The sequence below is a fragment of the Poromitra crassiceps genome (genome assembly GCF_964638095.1).
Source record: "Poromitra crassiceps genome assembly, chromosome: 11".
Lineage (NCBI taxonomy): Eukaryota > Metazoa > Chordata > Actinopteri > Beryciformes > Melamphaidae > Poromitra > Poromitra crassiceps.
In genome coordinates, this window is record NC_139643.1 from 15,450,147 (window position 1) to 15,469,981 (window position 19,835).

At 51.3% G+C, this 19,835-nt stretch overlaps 1 protein-coding gene across 1 annotated transcript in view; it reads left to right on the forward strand.

Moving 5' to 3' along the window:
* Positions 1-7,122: 7,122 nt before the first annotated feature.
* LOC310784758 (NLR family CARD domain-containing protein 3-like) overlaps positions 7,123-19,835 on the forward strand; it is an 81,003-nt gene continuing 68,290 nt past the window's right edge. The window contains exon 1 of the mRNA XM_083645798.1: positions 7,123-7,231. Within this exon, the coding sequence (XP_083501924.1) occupies positions 7,164-7,231 (68 nt within the window). The 5' untranslated portion in view covers positions 7,123-7,163. The remainder of the gene's footprint in view (positions 7,232-19,835) is intronic.

Genomic DNA, 19,835 nt, shown 5'->3' on the forward strand with positions numbered 1-19,835 from the left:
AATTAGGTACCCAAAAAAAGAGAAAGAGAGAGACACAGAATGCAGTAAATGCACTGCAAGTGGGACCAGTGCTGAAAGCAATACCCACAGACTAGAGGTAGTAGGAGGAATCGCAATCCCAACCTGACAGGGAGAACTATATACAATCAACAATTATACAGCCTACAAGGGTGAGGCAATAGAGGCCCTTACAAGGAGCCACAAATTGAAAAGTCGTCTAACCAGCCCAACACGCAGCGCTTCCTCATCCCCTCTTTAAAACAATGAGTAAACTTTGATGTTATCTAGTTGTTCTGAACATAAGTAAGAAGACCAGTAAGAAATCCAGTCTATGAAACCACCAATTTAATCCACCAATTTATTTTAAAATATACCCTTCTTCTGAAACAACGTCAACATAATGTGACTATAATGTTAAAAGTAACAGCATTTTAATGAACGAATTCCATCTGAAGATGACCAAGATTTTAACAATAATACATAACATTGTTCTTGTTTTTATTCATCATTTTTCGTATGTTTTGCAGCAACAGCAGAGAATGTTACTCATTAACTCTCCACACAGATCTGGTTCCTGAATTTGAACCAGTGACCTTCTGGTCCAAATGCAGATTTTCTTGAAGTTCAAACTGCTCTTCCTTTGTCAATCCTATTTCTATCAGGATCCAGCAGCAGAGGGCAGACTCCCCTGTACCCAGCTGTGTGTCTATGAAGAGTGACCAGTCTATGGGTCACCCTTTTACCTTCAAAGATGGACAGCCCTCTGCTGAGCCAAGGTAAGAACTTAAAACGTTGAGTTTGTTGTTATCCAGCTCTCCTGAGAAGACAGGAAGTCATGAGATATAGAATTGGTCCGATACTTTATATTCTGTTGATTTAGTTTCCTTTTTATTTAATAATTAATTAATAATTAATCCACATACAAAAACATTTCAGCAAAATACCCAAAAGCAGATTGCCAACATTTTATCCCCCCTTACTCATCAGAAGTATTTGCATGCATAACACATTTGTTGAGACAAAATGTGATGAGCAACAACAAGAAATCAATCCACAAGCTATTAATGCTAAGCTGTGAAAAATGCTACCTTATCTGTAAAGGGGAGACTTGCAAAACTTTTACCTACATTTCGAGCATTATTTACCCCCCTTCCCGACAGGCTAGCATATTATGCTTGGTATTATGCTTGGCCTTAGGTCTTCTAGTTTCTTCTGATAACAGGATCTCCACAGTAGCTTTAGAAATGACCCTGCTACAGGCAGCCATGTAGAGTGTTGGCAGACCACTTGCGGTCCACCTGCAGTACCTCCACGGCCCACCTGCAGTACCTCCACGGCCCACCTGCAGTACCTCCATGGCCCACCTGCAGTACCTCCACGACAGACTGACGTTCCCTCAGCCACTTTTTAACAGAGGATTTAAAGCCTTTAAAACTTAAATAACTCATTGGTTTTGGATTTATTTAGCTTCAAGACTGCATTTTTGTTCGTGTGACCCTCAACACAGGCTTTGATCATCCCGGGACACTTACCGATAACCCACTCATATTCTGATTTATTTCAAGAAAAACATTTCAGCTAGTCGAAATTCTAATTGGCTGGTAACTTTAAAATCTAGCAGCCATATTGGCAGGTGGTCAAAAAAGTTAATTTCAAGCCCTGAGAGCAGGTGGTGACATAGGAGTGAGTGAGAAAAGGATCAAATATTGGTGGTTAAGACTGAATAATGACATCACAACTGTTAATTTAAAATGAGTTATTCCTCTAAACCTGGCTTCAAATGCACCAAATCTTTTGCGCTGGCGCCGTTCGGCCCTCAGCAAAACCTGGTAGCGAGGACATTTTTTGTGGCCCTCTCTATCATCAAAGTTACCCATCCATGGGTTACGGCATGACAATATTTGTTCGGCCCCCGGCAACAATCTGGGTTTCTCATGTGGCCCCCCATGAAAAATAATTGCCCACCCCTGATATACAGTGTCGATGATTTGATTTGACAATTCTGTCGACTGGCTTTGGCATCGGCCAATCCTGGCGTGTTCCACCCCATAATTGGGTGGGATTCAGTGTGTTGTCGTGCTACGCGAGTGGGATCCGCGGAGTACCAGGCAGCCACCGGCTTCGTGCGGAGCGAGCGGACAATGGGTGCTGCCCGCCCGCCTGCAATCTCCGAGAGACGACCCCTGACAGCCAGGGAGGTTGTCAGGCTCGGAGGCGCGCGCCATTATCGTTATAAATGTAAATAATATTCCTGGAATGCTTGTTTTAATGAGCCAGTTACATTTCTTTGCATTCTTAGACATTACCGTTTGATTTAGTTTGCATAATTGCTCAAGTTAGTAGTTAGTTTATGGGCTAGAAACTCATTTGGGCTAGGCACCATTTTCCCCTTCATTTGAAAGAGAAAATTATCCTAAAATGAAGATTTGATTGACAGCTGCATGTCATGAAATGATTGGTTGAAATGGGGTAGAAATTTGATAGTACTAGGTGACGTCAGCAAACTGTAAATTACTGTTATCAATGAAATCTTGAAAAATGAACTTTTGATGTGGAAAAGTGTGAAAAACTAAAGAAATTAGATTTTTGTGATTTGTTCGCATACATTATTAAATAGGTGCACTGCATACCCAGATATTTGAACTAAAAGAAAATAAAAGTTATTTTTGGGTTCAGCTCGACTTTAATGACAGCTGGCATAGTGTTCCACAGCCCTGCTCCTTGACTGAGGAAGCTGTCTGGCCAGAATTTGTGGATCAGAATTGGACACAACACGACCATGATGTACAAACCAATTTTCCTAACGGACAAATAAAATACTTCATTCATTCATTCAACACTCCCCTCTAGTGGAGGCTGTTGTAGTTCTACTACCAGTATCATTTGCCACAAAGTGATTAAATGGCGGTGGACCAAGGCTGTGAAAGATTCTATACAATAAATTAGCCATGAACAGAAAGTTTTCAAAATACTTATTGATAATGCTGCAATGGTGCAATCACATATTTTCTAACTCTAGAGATGTATACCTTGACAAAAATCAATATAAGCATTATTCCCAACCATTCATGGCTCATGGTCTAATATGTAGATAGATTTTTTTTTTGCAAGATTTTGAGCGTAAATTATATATATTTTTCATACTTTTTTCGGTTCACTATACCAAACCTGTTAAAATTGTGAAACCAAACCCTCTCAATCAATTTCTCATGCCAAAATCATACAGAAAAGTGCTGTCATTTGTTTTATGATGTATAGTTCAAAAGTTATGACACTTATCCATTTTCATCAGACATCGCAATATGCCCATAAAGATGGCTGCCAAACAGACCCATGGGACACTCTTTCAATGGGGTAACAACAAAATGTGTTTATTAGACACCTTGAGGAGTACAAAAATCTAGTTTAGAAAAGTATATCTTTCGGGTGCATGGGGACCCCCGTTCCTACTAGACTATGGTAGGTGTTAGGTTTTACTTCGTTTCGAACTCAAGCTCTCACTAGTGCCTAGTTCGCTGCGTACGCAGCATTATGGAAGACTGTCATTTTTGCTCCAAAAATTACTTTACATTAAAACCTGACCACGCCCCTTTAGGTGACGTGGTGCCGCCCTGGGGCTGACTGGGCCAACCCACCTCGCCCCCGTGACTACGTCACGGCCAGTCAGCCCAGGGTCCGCCACTCTTCGCTTCTTCCAGCCAGTGTGAGGACGTCGTTTTCTTAAGCTCCGCGGTTAGCTCTAAAGTTAGCGCTCTTCATAGCTTGGACAAATAGACTCGCTCCGGTTGATTTGCCCACCTCGAGAGGTTCGCGTGGACGAGATAAATCAGGATTCGGGGACCCATTCCTGTGCTCTTCACCAGCGGCGCCGGATCAAGCCATCCAAAGCTAAGGGTGTCTTCTTAAAGTTAACTGTTGTTTAGCTGCCGCCGTGCAGCTCATGTGAACGTTCCCCGGCTGGGGTAACGTTGCTAGGCTTGAGCGCTGACTCAGGTCTGCACTCATAACTTTTAGCTAGGTTGCACACGTGCAGAATAGCTTGTACCGTTAGCACTAGAACAACAGGCTAATTAGCACAGTTGTCACAGTTAGCTAGCTTGCATCTGTGCGGTTGCTTCTGTTTGCTAGGTACTTTAGGCGCCAGCTACTAGCGTTAGAGCGCGCACGTTTCTCCGGCTGGAGTAACGTTAGATAGATAGCTAGCTAGTTGTCTCGTGCAGCTAGCAGCTAGCTTGTAGCACTCCAGCATCTTCACCGTTGCAAGCGACTGTAGACAGTCAGCTTACACGGTTAACTCCCGCTAATTCTGGTACAGTCGGCGGGGCTTGTTGGCGCGTTAGCTTGCTTACTCGCACAATGAACCGGGCGGCTGACATGAGACAGAGGGAGACAGCCAAGAGCTGTGTTAGCTGTGAGGCTACATTGGCGATCCAGGACCGCCACAGCGAGTGTGTGTTTTGCCTCGGGCACAACCATGCTAGCGACGCCCTGTTGAAATCAGATTTCTGCCGGGCATGCGAAGGCTTTACCCTGGCCGTTTTACGGGAGAGAGCTATGCTCTTTATCCAGGTGGGCCCGCGGCTTAGCCATGCACCTCCCGAGGGAGGCGCGTGCGGTGGGTCTGACCGCTCGGAGGAAGAGGAGTTACCTGACGAGCAGGGCTCCCCGGTCCTACCCGAACGGCAGATTTTGAACTGGGGGGACGAGCCCATCGACCCTGTGATACAACAGGGGGGGGTTTTCCCCTACGACCCCATCATTCCCCCCCAGGACGCCCCCCAAGAGGAGTTGTCTGGCGGGGAGGAATGGGACCGCGCTACCGCGGTCACCTCTCTGTTAGGGACCCGTTCGGAGGCTAGCCTCAACGAGCCCTATCAGAAGCAGTTTCTGGGGGTAATGTCTAGGGCTGCAGCTAAGCTTGGCATCGCTCGGGCCGAACCACCTCCGCCCCTCGAATCAGTGCTGCGGGGTTGCTATTACCAGCCACTCCAGGCACCACAGGCACCCCGCCCGAAGCCCCGGCTGCCGGTCTGTATAGACGTGGTTCGCGCGGTGCAGTCAGGATGGGAAAGGCCTCAGGAGGCCAAGCCGCTCTGCGCGGGCATGGCTCCGTGGTCGGCCTTAGAGGGGGCGGATAAACTCGCGTTAACCGCGATGCCTCCTCTCGAGGATATGGTGGCCAGACACCTGGCCCCTAACTCCGCGAGGCCTGCTTTGCCCTCTAAAGCGTGCCAACTTACAGCCAAGTTGGCCGAAAAGGCGTACTTGGCGGCGGGGCAGTCCGCCGCCATGACCAACAACCTGGCCATTCTGCAGGGCTACCAGGCGGTGCTCCTGCGGGACATGCAAGGTGACCCTGCCCCCGAGCTGTTTACAGAGCTCAGGATGGCCACGGATTACGCCATGCGTATGGTAGACTGCCTGGCGCAGAACAGTGGGAAGGTCATGGCCTTCTCCGTTCTCACCCACCGCCACCTGTGGCTAAATCTTACCCAGCTCCCTGAGCAGGATAAGAGGAGGCTGCTGGGGGCTCAGATCTCCCCGGGGGGCCTGTTCGGCTCCTCCGTGGAAGACTTGGCCCAGCGGTTGGAGACGCGTCAGAGGGACTCGGCGGCGGTCAGCACCTTCATGCCCAAGCGGGCGAAGGGGGAGGACCGCGGTTCCAAGTCCAAGCGCGCGCGCAGAGTCGTCCTCCGGGGCCTCCGCCGCCGCGGACCGCCCCGCGTCAGCGGTTACGAGTCTCACCGGCTAGGGCGCCCCCAGTGGATGCGCCCCACCCAGCCGCGGTGGGCCCATCATTCGTCCCACGGCAGGCCAGGGTACGCGGCCCCCGCCCCCCAAAACGAGGAGGTGCGCTTGGAGCGGGTAACCAGTCCCGTACTTAGTCACCTCCCTGGGGAAGAGGGGGGGGCTATGAGCCCACCGTCGTTGGAGCTCAGCGCTCAACTTCGGTCTGGGACTCAGCAGGGGCCTACCCAACCCAGCTCGCCGGGGCTTGGCTTCAGGGCCAGCCTTCGGCTTGTAGCTTTAGGGACAAGCCCACCGTCCTCGGTGCCCAGCGCCCGAGTCCGGTCGGGAGCTCTCCCTGGATCGCTTATCCGCCGTCAGGAGGCCCCCGGGACAAGCCCACCATCGATGGTGCCATGGGCCCATCGTTGGTCGGGAGCTCTCCTGGGGACCGCGCGAGCGGACGAGTCCGCATCCGGCGGTCAAAAGAGAGGCTTGCCTCCTTAATCCCCCCAGCCGGTGAAAGCCGCACAGCTGGGGGGTTTCGCCGGTTCAACACGCTCACAGGGCACTCAGCATCAGCAATCAGTGATTAGACCTCCCAGACACACCTGTGTCTCACAGAGAACCTGCATCAACAATCATTGTGAACAATAATGCATACATACATAATGGATGTTATACAAAGTAAAGAAGATCCATAATAAAGTTTAAAAACAAAAATTGGGTACCCAAAAAAAGAGAAAGAGAGAGACACAGAATGCAGTAAATGCACTGCAAGTGGGACCAGTGCTGAAAGCAATACCCACAGACTAGAGGTAGTAGGAGGAATCGCAATCCCAACCTGACAGGGAGAACTATATACAATCAACAATTATACAGCCTACAAGGGTGAGGCAATAGAGGCCCTCACAAGGAGCCACAAATTGAAAAGTCGTCTAACCAGCCCAACACGCAACGCTTCCTCATCCCCTCTTTAAAACAATGAGTAAACTTTGATGTTATCTAGTTGTTCTGAACATAAGTAAGAAGACCAGTAAGAAATCCAGTCTATGAAACCACCAATTTAATCCACCAATTTATTTTAAAATATACCCTTCTTCTGAAACAACGTCAACATAATGTGACTATAATGTTAAAAGTAACAGCATTTTAATGAACGAATTCCATCTGAAGATGACCAAGATTTTAACAATAATACATAACATTGTTCTTGTTTTTATTCATCATTTTTCGTATGTTTTGCAGCAACAGCAGAGAATGTTACTCATTAACTCTCCACACAGATTTTCTATCTGGTTCCTGAATTTGAACCAGTGACCTTCTGGTCCAAATGCAGATTTTCTTGAAGTTCAAACTGCTCTTCCTTTGTCAATCCTATTCCTATCAGGATCCAGCAGCAGAGGGCAGACTCCCCTGTACCCAGCTGTGTGTCTATGAAGAGTGACCAGTCTATGGGTCACCCTTTTACCTTCAAAGATGGACAGCCCTCTGCTGAGCCAAGGTAAGAACTTAAAACGTTGAGTTTGTTGTTATCCAGCTCTCCTGAGAAGACAGGAAGTCATGAGATATAGAATTGGTCCGATACTTTATATTCTGTTGATTTAGTTTCCTTTTTATTTAATAATTAATTAATAATTAATCCACATACAAAAACATTTCAGCAAAATACCCAAAAGCAGATTGCCAACATTTTATCCCCCCTTACTCATCAGAAGTATTTGCATGCATAACACATTTGTTGAGACAAAATGTGATGAGCAACAACAAGAAATCAATCCACAAGCTATTAATGCTAAGCTGTGAAAAATGCTACCTTATCTGTAAAGGGGAGACTTGCAAAACTTTTACCTACATTTCGAGCATTATTTACCCCCCTTCCCGACAGGCTAGCATATTATGCTTGGTATTATGCTTGGCCTTAGGTCTTCTAGTTTCTTCTGATAACAGGATCTCCACAGTAGCTTTAGAAATGACCCTGCTACAGGCAGCCATGTAGAGTGTTGGCAGACCACTTGCGGTCCACCTGCAGTACCTCCACGGCCCACCTGCAGTACCTCCACGGCCCACCTGCAGTACCTCCATGGCCCACCTGCAGTACCTCCACGACAGACTGACGTTCCCTCAGCCACTTTTTAACAGAGGATTTAAAGCCTTTAAAACTTAAATAACTCATTGGTTTTGGATTTATTTAGCTTCAAGACTGCATTTTTGTTCGTGTGACCCTCAACACAGGCTTTGATCATCCCGGGACACTTACCGATAACCCACTCATATTCTGATTTATTTCAAGAAAAACATTTCAGCTAGTCGAAATTCTAATTGGCTGGTAACTTTAAAATCTAGCAGCCATATTGGCAGGTGGTCAAAAAAGTTAATTTCAAGCCCTGAGAGCAGGTGGTGACATAGGAGTGAGTGAGAAAAGGATCAAATATTGGTGGTTAAGACTGAATAATGACATCACAACTGTTAATTTAAAATGAGTTATTCCTCTAAACCTGGCTTCAAATGCACCAAATCTTTTGCGCTGGCGCCGTTCGGCCCTCAGCAAAACCTGGTAGCGAGGACATTTTTTGTGGCCCTCTCTATCATCAAAGTTACCCATCCATGGGTTACGGCATGACAATATTTGTTCGGCCCCCGGCAACAATCTGGGTTTCTCATGTGGCCCCCCATGAAAAATAATTGCCCATCCCTGATATACAGTGTCGATGATTTGATTTGACAATTCTGTCGACTGGCTTTGGCATCGGCCAATCCTGGCGTGTTCCACCCCAAAATTGGGTGGGATTCAGTGTGTTGTCGTGCTACGCGAGTGGGATCCGCGGAGTACCAGGCAGCCACCGGCTTCGTGCGGAGCGAGCGGACAATGGGTGCTGCCCGCCCGCCTGCAATCTCCGAGAGACGACCCCTGACAGCCAGGGAGGTTGTCAGGCTCGGAGGCGCGCGCCATTATCGTTATAAATGTAAATAATATTCCTGGAATGCTTGTTTTAACAAGCCAGTTACATTTCTTTGCATTCTTAGACATTACCGTTTGATTTAGTTTGCATAATTGCTCAAGTTAGTAGTTAGTTTATGGGCTAGAAACTCATTTGGGCTAGGCACCATTTTCCCCTTCATTTGAAAGAGAAAATTATCCTAAAATGAAGATTTGATTGACAGCTGCATGTCATGAAATGATTGGTTGAAATGGGGTAGAAATTTGATAGTACTAGGTGATGTCAGCAAACTGTAAATTACTGTTATCAATGAAATCTTGAAAAATGAACTTTTGATGTGGAAAAGTGTGAAAAACTAAAGAAATTAGATTTTTGTGATTTGTTCGCATACATTATTGAATAGGTGCACTGCATACCCAGATATTTGAACTAAAAGAAAAGAAAAGTTATTTTTGGGTTCAGCTCGACTTTAATGACAGCTAGTGTTCCACAGCCCTGCTCCTTGACTGAGGAAGCTGTCTGGCCAGAATTTGTGGATCAGAATTGGACACAACACGACCATGATGTACAAACCAATTTTCCTAACGGACAAATAAAATACTTCATTCATTCATTCAACACTCCCCTCTAGTGGAGGCTGTTGTAGTTCTACTACCAGTATCATTTGCCACAAAGTGATTAAATGGCGGTGGACCAAGGCTGTGAAAGATTCTATACAATAAATTAGCCATGAACAGAAAGTTTTCAAAATACTTATTGATAATGCTGCAATGGTGCAATCACATATTTTCTAACTCTAGAGATGTATACCTTGACAAAAATCAATATAAGCATTATTCCCAACCATTCTGGCTCATGGTCTAATATGTAGATAGATTTTTTTTTGCAAGATTTTGAGCGTAAATTATATATATTTTTCATACTTTTTTCGGTTCACTATACCAAACCTGTTAAAATTGTGAAACCAAACCCTCTCAATCAATTTCTCATGCCAAAATCATACAGAAAAGTGCTGTCATTTGTTTTATGATGTATAGTTCAAAAGTTATGACACTTATCCATTTTCATCAGACATCGCAATATGCCCATAAAGATGGCTGCCAAACAGACCCATGGGACACTCTTTCAATGGGGTAACAACAAAATGTGTTTATTAGACACCTTGAGGAGTACAAAAATCTAGTTTAGAAAAGTATATCTTTCGGGTGCATGGGGACCCCCGTTCCTACTAGACTATGGTAGGTGTTAGGTTTTACTTCGTTTCGAACTCAAGCTCTCACTAGTGCCTAGTTCGCTGCGTACGCAGCATTATGGAAGACTGTCATTTTTTCTCCAAAAATTACTTTACATTAAAACCTGACCACGCCCCTTTAGGTGACGTGGTGCCGCCCTGGGGCTGACTGGGCCAACCCACCTCGCCCCCGTGACTACGTAACGGCCAGTCAGCCCAGGGTCCGCCACTCTTCGCTTCTTCCAGCCAGTGTGAGGACGTCGTTTTCTTAAGCTCCGCGGTTAGCTCTAAAGTTAGCGCTCTTCATAGCTTGGACAAATAGACTCGCTCCGGTTGATTTGCCCACCTCGAGAGGTTCGCGTGGACGAGATAAATCAGGATTCGGGGACCCGTTCCTGTGCTCTTCACCAGCGGCGCCGGATCAAGCCATCCAAAGCTAAGGGTGTCTTCTTAAAGTTAACTGTTGTTTAGCTGCCGCCGTGCAGCTCATGTGAACGTTCCCCGGCTGGGGTAACGTTGCTAGGCTTGAGCGCTGACTCAGGTCTGCACTCATAACTTTTAGCTAGGTTGCACACGTGCAGAATAGCTTGTACCGTTAGCACTAGAACAACAGGCTAATTAGCACAGTTGTCACAGTTAGCTAGCTTGCATCCATGCGGTTGCTTCTGTTTGCTAGGTACTTTAGGCGCCAGCTACTAGCGTTAGAGCGCGCACGTTTCTCCGGCTGGAGTAACGTTAGATAGATAGCTAGCTAGTTGTCTCGTGCAGCTAGCAGCTAGCTTGTAGCACTCCAGCATCTTCACCGTTGCAAGCGACTGTAGACAGTCAGCTTACACGGTTAACTCCCGCTAATTCTGGTACAGTCGGCGGGGCTTGTTGGCGGGTTAGCTTGCTTACTCGCACAATGAACCGGGCGGCTGACATGAGACAGAGGGAGACAGCCAAGAGCTGTGTTAGCTGTGAGGCTACATTGGCGATCCAGGACCGCCACAGCGAGTGTGTGTTTTGCCTCGGGCACAACCATGCTAGCGACGCCCTGTTGAAATCAGATTTCTGCCGGGCATGCGAAGGCTTTACCCTGGCCGTTTTACGGGAGAGAGCGATGCTCTTTATCCAGGTGGGCCCGCGGCTTAGCCATGCACCTCCCGAGGGAGGCGCGTGCGGTGGGTCTGACCGCTCGGAGGAAGAGGAGTTACCTGACGAGCAGGGCTCCCCGGTCCTACCCGAACGGCAGATTTTGAACTGGGGGGACGAGCCCATCGACCCTGTGATACAACAGGGGGGGTTTTTCCCCTACGACCCCATCATTCCCCCCCAGGACGCCCCCCAAGAGGAGTTGTCTGGCGGGGAGGAATGGGACCGCGCTACCGCGGTCACCTCTCTGTTAGGGACCCGTTCGGGGGCTAGCCTCAACGAGCCCTATCAGAAGCAGTTTCTGGGGGTAATGTCTAGGGCTGCAGCTAAGCTTGGCATCGCTCGGGCCGAACCACCTCCGCCCCTCGAATCAGTGCTGCGGGGTTGCTATTACCAGCCACTCCAGGCACCACAGGCACCCCGCCCGAAGCCCCGGCTGCCGGTCTGTATAGACGTGGTTCGCGCGGTGCAGTCAGGATGGGAAAGGCCTCAGGAGGCCAAGCCGCTCTGCGCGGGCATGGCTCCGTGGTCGGCCTTAGAGGGGGCGGATAAACTCGCGTTAACCGCGATGCCTCCTCTCGAGGATATGGTGGCCAGACACCTGGCCCCTAACTCCGCGAGGCCTGCTTTGCCCTCTAAAGCGTGCCAACTTACAGCCAAGTTGGCCGAAAAGGCGTACTTGGCGGCGGGGCAGTCCGCCGCCATGACCAACAACCTGGCCATTCTGCAGGGCTACCAGGCGGTGCTCCTGCGGGACATGCAAGGTGACCCTGCCCCCGAGCTGTTTACAGAGCTCAGGATGGCCACGGATTAGGCCATCAGAATCAGAATCAGAATCAGAATCAGAATCAGAATCAGAAAGACTTTAATGATCCCCGGGGGGAAATTGGGACAAGTTACAGTAGCTCGCTCACAGAACACACATAGCATAAATAAAATAAAAATAAAAATAAAAATAAAATAAACCGTAGTAATGCAATATTAAGCAGTAAGCAGAAAAACACAACATAGCATAGAATAACTAGTAATGCGATAGAAGCAAAAGCACAAATAAGTAGAATGTCTAAGTAGCGAAATACCAATACGTAGAGTAAGTATATACATTCCGTGTCAATTAACAATATTGCCTGTGACATATTGCACATATTGCACGTGATTTATATTAAGTCGGCTTGCCCTATACGTTACACGTGGCTCAGCCAGGCACAGTTAACCTATCGGCTGGCTCAGTCTCAGGGAGACTGAGCGTCTCCGAGGTGCTCTTTTAAGAGAGGCATTAAATAGACCAATGGCCACAGGCAGGAATGATTTCCTGTGCCTCTCCGTCTTGCATCTAGGTGGAATCAGTCTTTCACTGAACGTGCTCCTGTGTTTGACTAGCACGTCATGGAGTGGATGCGAGTCATTGTTCATGATGGAGCGTAGCCTGGACAACGTTCTCTTCTCTGACACCGCAGTCAGAGAGCCCAGATCCAGCCCCACAATGTCCCTGGCCTTACGGATCAGTTTGTTGAGTCTGTTGGCATCTGCTGCCTTCAGCCTGCTGCCCCAGCACACAATAGCATACAGGAAGGCACTAGCCACTACCGACTCGTAGAACATCCTCAGCATGGTCCGGCAGACGTTGAAGGACCTCAGCCGTCTCAGGAAGTAGAGACGGCTTTGCCCCTTCTTGTAAAGTGCATCAGAGTTCTTAGCCCAGTCTAGTTTATTGTCAATGTACACTCCAAGGTACTTGTAATCCTCAACTATGTCAACACTGACCCCGTGGATTGAGACAGGGGTCACCGGAGCCTTGACCCTCCTCAGGTCCACCACCAGCTCCTTTGTCTTTGACACGTTGAGCTGCAGGTGGTTCAGCTCACACCAAGTGACAAAGTTGGCCACCACATCCCGATACTCATCATCGTCACCATCTTTGATACATCCCACTATTGCAGAGTCATCAGAGAACTTCTGAAGGTGGCAAGACTCCGTCTGGTAGGTGAAGTCCGTGGTGTAGATGGTGAAGAAGAAGGGAGAGAAGACCGTCCCCTGTGGTGCACCCGTATTGCTGACCACTCTGTCTGACACACAGTTCTTCAGGCGCACATACTGTGGTCTGCCCGACAGGTAGTCCACAATCCAGGCCACCAGGGGGGCATCCACTCGCATCGCTGTCAGCTTCTCACCCAGTAGAGCCGGCCTGATGGTGTTGAAAGCACTGGAGAAGTCAAAGAACATGACTCTCACAGTGCTGGCCGGGTTGTCAAGGTGGGCGTAGGCGCGGTTGGTAAGGTAGATGACCGCATCCTCTACTCCCAGTCGGGGCTGGTAGGCGAACTGGAGGGGGTCAAGGGAAGGTTTGACCATAGGCCTGAGGTGCTCCAGGACGAGTTTCTCCAGGGTCTTCATGATGTGGGACGTCAAAGCTACCGGCCTGTAGTCATTGGAGCCACTGGGTCTTGGCTTTTTCGGTACCGGAACTATACAGGACATTTTCCACATCACGGGGACCTTTTGGAGACTCAGGCTCTTGTTGAAGATCAGCTGTAGTACATCACACAGCTGGGGGGCACAGGCTTTGAGCACCATGGGACTGACGCCATCCGGGCCGGCTGCTTTCCTTGTGTGTAGTCTCAACAGCTGATTCTTCACCTGGTCAGCTGTGATGGTCAACGTGGGTGGGGGGGGGGTGGCATCATCAGCTCTGAGGCCCATCGGGGGGGGGAGGGGGGGGGGGGTGTGACCTCGTCACTGGGAGACGGGGTATGGCCTGGAGGATGAGGGGGGGGGGGGAGGTGGGCCATTAGCCGGGGCCAGAGGGAGAGAGGGGGGGGGGGGAGCAGTGTGGCGGGGGCTGCTGTTTGTATACTGCAGTCAGGGGAGTCAGGGGAGGGGGCCCCCGGGCCAGCCGCATCAAATCTATTGAAAAATAGATTCAATTCGTTGGCCCGCTCAACGCCCCCCTCCACCCCCCCACCCCCCGCTTGGTTAAATCCAGTAATAGCTTTCACACCCCTCCACACTTCCCTCATGCTGTTTTGCTGGAGCTTTGCTTCAAGCTTCGACCTGTAGCATTCTTTAGCCACTTTAATGCTCGCTTTCAGCTCCCCCTGGATGGCTCGGATCCTATCTCTGTCCCCCGACCTAAACGCTCTTTTCTTGGCGTTCAGAATGGCCTTGATGTCTTTAGTAATCCAAGGCTTATTATTCGGGAAACATTTTATTTCCTTTGTGGGTATGTTGCAATCCACACAAAAGTTAATGTAGTCCGTAATGCACTCAGTGATCCCGTCGATATTTTCACCATGTGGGTCACAGAGTGCCTGCCAGTCAGTTATCTCAAAACAGGCTCTGAGAGCCTCCGTTCCTTCCTCAGACCATACCCTCACTGTCTTAGAGGTCACAGGCAGTGTTTTCACCCTCGGGGTATATCTGGATCTGAGGGAGACTAGATTGTGGTCAGAGCGGCCAAGCGGGGGGAGGGGTGACGAGGAGTAAGCATCCTTCACGTTTGCATACATCAAGTCTATTGTTCTGTCGCCCCTGGTGCTACAGCTCACATACTGTCTGAAGTTAGGCGGTGTCTTTGTCATTGTCACGTGATTAAAATCCCCTGAAATCAGTATCACTGCGCTCGGATGCTTGGTCTGTAAACCAGCAATGGCGTTGTGGATATTGTCACACGCTGCTGTCGGATTAGCTGAAGGGGGGATATATATTGCCACAACAATTACATGAGAATGTTCCCGTGGCAGATAATATGGCCGTAGACCTACAGCTAACAGCTCAGTGTCTGGTGAGCACAAGCGTTCTTTAATGCAGATATGAGCCGGGTTACACCATCTGTTATTTACTAGAATGGCCAGCCCACCTCCTTTCTTCTTACCGCACAGGGTGCTGTCCCGATCTGCTCGTATCGTTTGGAATCAGTCAATTGATGCATTAAAGTCCGGGATATCTTTGTTTAGCCAGGATTCCGTGAAGCACATTAAGCTGCACTCCCGAAATTCTCTCTGTGTCCTCGCCAGACCTGTTAGTTCCTCCATCTTATTCGCTAACGATCTTACGTTGCCCATAATCATAGAGGGGAGAGTTGGCTTGAATCTCCTACGTTCCTTTCTTGCCTCGTTTTTTCTCTGCCTCGTTCTTCTGCCCCTTCCCCTCCTTCCACACCGTGCGTTTCTTGTTAATTCCTCTGGGATCAGCGGCACCGATGCCACCTCGCCGGCCGGCGAGCTTAGCGCCATCAGCTGTTCCCTGCTGTAAACAATAGCCCCATGTGTAGGCTCCAGCTGATGTCCCCGTGCGAAACATTCCGCGAGCAGTAAACAGGTCAAAAATACGGTAAAAATTCCTCTGAACCACATGGTTACTGACGGATACACTATTTACACAATATATACACACTTTAAGTGTTAGAAAAAGAGCGATCTTAATAATATAAATACAAAGAGCACGAAACGAGCGAGCTAACTGCAACAAGCGACCTTCCTGGTCGACGCCTGCGCACTGAAACCCATGCGTATGGTAGACTGCCTGGCGCAGAACAGTGGGAAGGTCATGGCCTTCTCCGTTCTCACCCACCGCCACCTGTGGCTAAATCTTACCCAGCTCCCTGAGCAGGATAAGAGGAGGCTGCTGGGGGCTCAGATCTCCCCGGGGGGCCTGTTCGGCTCCTCCGTGGAAGACTTGGCCCAGCGGTTGGAGACGCGTCAGAGGGACTCGGCGGCGGTCAGCACCTTCATGCCCAAGCGGGCGAAGGGGGAGGACCGCCGGTTCCAAGTCCAAGCGCGCGCGCAGAGTCGCCGCGGACCGCCCCGCGTCAGCGGTTACGAGTCTCACCGGCTAGGGCGCCCCCAGTGGATGCGCCCCACCCAGCCGCGGTGGGCCCATCATTCGTCCCACGGCAGGCCAGGGTACGCGGCCCCCGCCCCCCAAAACGAGGAGGTGCGCGGGGAGCGGGTAACCAGTCCCGTACTTAGTCACCTCCCTGGGGAAGGGGGGGGGGGGGCTATGAGCCCACCGTCGTTGGAGCTCAGCGCTCAACTTCGGTCTGGGACTCAGCAGGGGCCTACCCAACCCAGCTCGCCGGGGCTTGGCTTCAGGGCCAGCCTTCGGCTTGTAGCTTTAGGGACAAGCCCACCGTCCTCGGTGGCCAGCGCCCGAGTCGGGTCGGGAGCTCTCCCTGGATCGCTTATCCGCCGTCAGGAGGCCCCCGGGACAAGCCCACCATCGATGGTGCCATGGGCCCATCGTTGGTCGGGAGCTCTCCTGGGGACCGCGCGAGCGGACGAGTCCGCATCCGGCGGTCAAAAGAGAGGCTTGCCTCCTTACTCCCCCCAGCCGGTGAAAGCTGCACGGCTGGGGGGTTTCGCCGGTTCAACACGCTCACAGGGCACGTCAGTAGGCGGAGCCCGCGTAAGAAACCGGCAGGGGGGCTTAGCCTCGTTTGTCCCGCCCCCCCCTTTTTCTTCCCCAACCAAAGCACCGGGTCCCCCGGTGCCCAACAATATACTAAACAGACCATCGTTGCCCGACAGGCTCGAGGCCTGGGAGCGTCTGTGTTCCCCGTCCCCGTGGCTGCGGCGCACCCTTCGGAAGGGTTACGCCATGCAATTTGCCAGGGCCCCACCCAGGTTCGACGGGACCCACGATACGGTCGTGGAGGGGGAGTCCATAGACATACTCCACAAGGAGGTCATTTCGCTCCTCGCCAAGGGGGCGATCCGCTCGGTCCCCAAGGCAGAGGTGCGCTCGGGTTTCTACCACAGGTACTTCGTCGTGCCCAAAAAGGACGGCTCCATGCGTCCAATTCTGGACCTCCGGCGCCTCAACAAGACGCTGAGGAAGTTCCCGTTCCGAATGCTCTCTTTTCCCCACCTCTTCAACGCGTTGAGACAGGGGGATTTCTTTACTTCCGTGGACCTGAAAGATGCGTTCTTCCATGTCCACGTGGTCAAGAGACACAGGAAATACCTGAGGTTCTCCTTCCTGGGGAAGGCTTACGAGTTCTGTGTCTTGCCTTTCGGCATGTCATTGAGCCCGCGAACCTTCACGGCTTGCGTGGAGACGGCCTTGGCCCCCCTCCGCGCGAGAGGGGTTCGCATCTTCCTTTACCTCGACGACGCTCTTATTGTGGCCGGCTTGAGGATCGATGCCATGAAACATACCAAGGTGGTGACCGATCACCTACAAACCTTAGGGTTTCTGGTGAACTGGAAAAAGAGCTGCCTCGCCCCAGAACAGACGGCGATCTTCCTGGGGCTCGAGTTGAACTCCCGGGCTATGCGAGCCCGCCTTTCGCGGGAGCGACAGGCGCGCACGGTGCGGACAGCGAGGACATTAAGTCGATGCTCCTCGGTGTCAGTGCTTCATTGCACAGTCATGTTGGGCCTGATGGCCTCGGCACTGCATGTGCTCCCCCTGGGGAGGCTACACATGCGTCCGTTCCAGATCTGGTTCCTTGCGTTGCGCTTGGATCCAGCCAGGGACCGTCATCGCAGGGTGCCTATGTCAGGTCAGGCCCGCATGTGCTGATTCGCTCGGACAATATGGCGGCGATCGCCCACCTGAACAAACAGGGCGGTGTGCGGTCGAAGACTTTGAACCGGTTAGCGGCGGAGATTCACCTGTGGGCGTATCCCCATCTCCTGTCAGTGTCGGCGGTCTATCTGCCGGGACGGCTGAATTACGGCGCCGACCTGCTGTCTCGAGGCTACCCCCGTCACACGGAGTGGTGCCTCCACCCTCAGGTGGTGGAACAGATTTGGGCCAGGTTCGGTCGTGCCCGCGTCGATCTCTTCGCATCGCGGCGCGCGACGCACTGCCCATTGTGGTTCTCGATCCAGGAGGAACAGCCCCCCGTTCGGACACGACGCGTTGGCGAACGCGTGGCCACGGGAGGGGCTCTATGCGTTTCCACCGATCCCCCTGATCCGTCAGGTGCTGGACAGGGTGAGGGAACAGCGTCTCCGGCTCGTTCTAGTGGCCCCGTTCTGGCCCAGGCAGACGTGGTTTGCGGACCTGGTCTCCCTGGCGCAGGGCCCGCCGTGGGCATTGCCGGTGCGGGCCGATCTCCTGTCCCAGGCGGAGGGGGAGGTGTTCCACCCCTCCCCAGGCAGGTGGAAGCTAGCAGTCTGGCTCCTGAACGGGACCAGTTGCTAGCACAGGGCTTGCCTGACAATGTGGTGCGCACTATTCAGAGTGCTAGGGCCGCTTCGACCCGCACTCAGTATGCGTACAAATGGCGGGTTTTTTCGCGATGGTGCACAAGTAAGGGTGTGGATCCAGTGAACTGCAGCGTGCGTCCAGTTCTTTGTTTCCTTCAAAGCTTGCTTGACGCGGGGCAGTCCCCGCAGTCGCTTAAGGTGTACGTAGCCGTGATTTCGGCTTGCCACATGGGGATTGAAGGGACCCCCGTGGGGGTGTGCCCTTTGGTCTCGCGCTTCATGAAGGGGGCGTGTAAACTGCGCCCGCCGTTGCGGTGCGTTTTTCCCAAATGGGACCTGGTTACGGTGCTGGACGGGCTAACGGGTCATCCGTTTGAGCCCTTGGACTCCGCCGATTTAAAGGTTCTGTCCTTAAAGACCGCGCTGCTGCTGGCCTTATCGTCAGGGAAGAGAGTCGGTGACCTGATTGCCCTCTCGGTACAGCAGGCCTGTATGGTTTTTGGGGACGATGGGCGCAGGGTTACGTTGCGACCTAACCCGGCGTACCAGCCCAAGAATATTAATGCCAGCTATAGGTCTATGGTAATAGACTTATCGGCATTCTGTCCCCCGCCATTCAGTTTGGGTGAGGAGAGACGTTTGCACATGCTGTGCCCCGTACGGGCGCTCTCGGCCTATGTGGCCAGGACGCGTTCATTACGCATTACAGATCAGCTGTTGGTTTGCTTTGGGCAAAGGGCCCAGGGCGGACCCCTTTCCAAGGATCGCTTATCACACTGGATAGTGGAGGCGATCGCGTTGGCATACTCTGCCGTGGGCAAGGTTCCCCCGGAGGGTATCAAGGCGCATTCTACGCGAGGTGTTGCAACATCCTCTGCGTTGTTGCGTGGTGTGTCGGTGGAGGACATGTGTGCCGCGGCCTCATGGTCCTCTCATCACACTTTTGTCAGGTACTACAGTCTCGACGTGTCCGCTTCGCAGTTCGCGCACGCGGTGCTGTCGGTGGCAAGAAAGTAGTATCGTTGCCACTCTAATATGTCAGACGGTTAGGCATAAACGTTGCCATATGGCCGTGGTTCACCGGTGCCTTTCGGGTCGCCCTGTGGGGTGCTCCCGGCAGCAAGGTCGGTTGAATGGAGGCACTAGTGAGAGCTTGAGTTCGAAACGAAGTAAAACATTAGGGTTGTGCTACAACCCAGGTTTTACGAGTGAGAACGAGAGCTCTCACTACCCAGCCTTGCTGCGTCGATGCGTCTCTGGGTGCGTCGGATCTCAGCTGGCTGGAAGAAATGAGTGGCGGACCCTGGGCTGACTGGCCGTGACGTAGTCACGGGGGCGAGGTGGGTTGGCCCAGTCAGCCCCAGGGGGGCACCACGTCACCTAAAGGGGCGTGGTCAGGTTTTAATGTAAAGTAATTTTTGGAGCAAAAATTACAGTCTTCCATAATGCTGCGTACGCAGCGAACTAGGCACTAGTGAGAGCTCTCGTTCTCACTCGTAAAACCTGGGTTGTAGCACAACCCTAATGTTTTTATGCCTCCGCCGGCGATAGCCAGGCCCAGGGCCGATTCCAGAACAAGATGACTAGGGATGCATCCTAGATAGGAAGGGGTGCACATGCACGGGCCGACCCGGGTGGCCGGCCGAA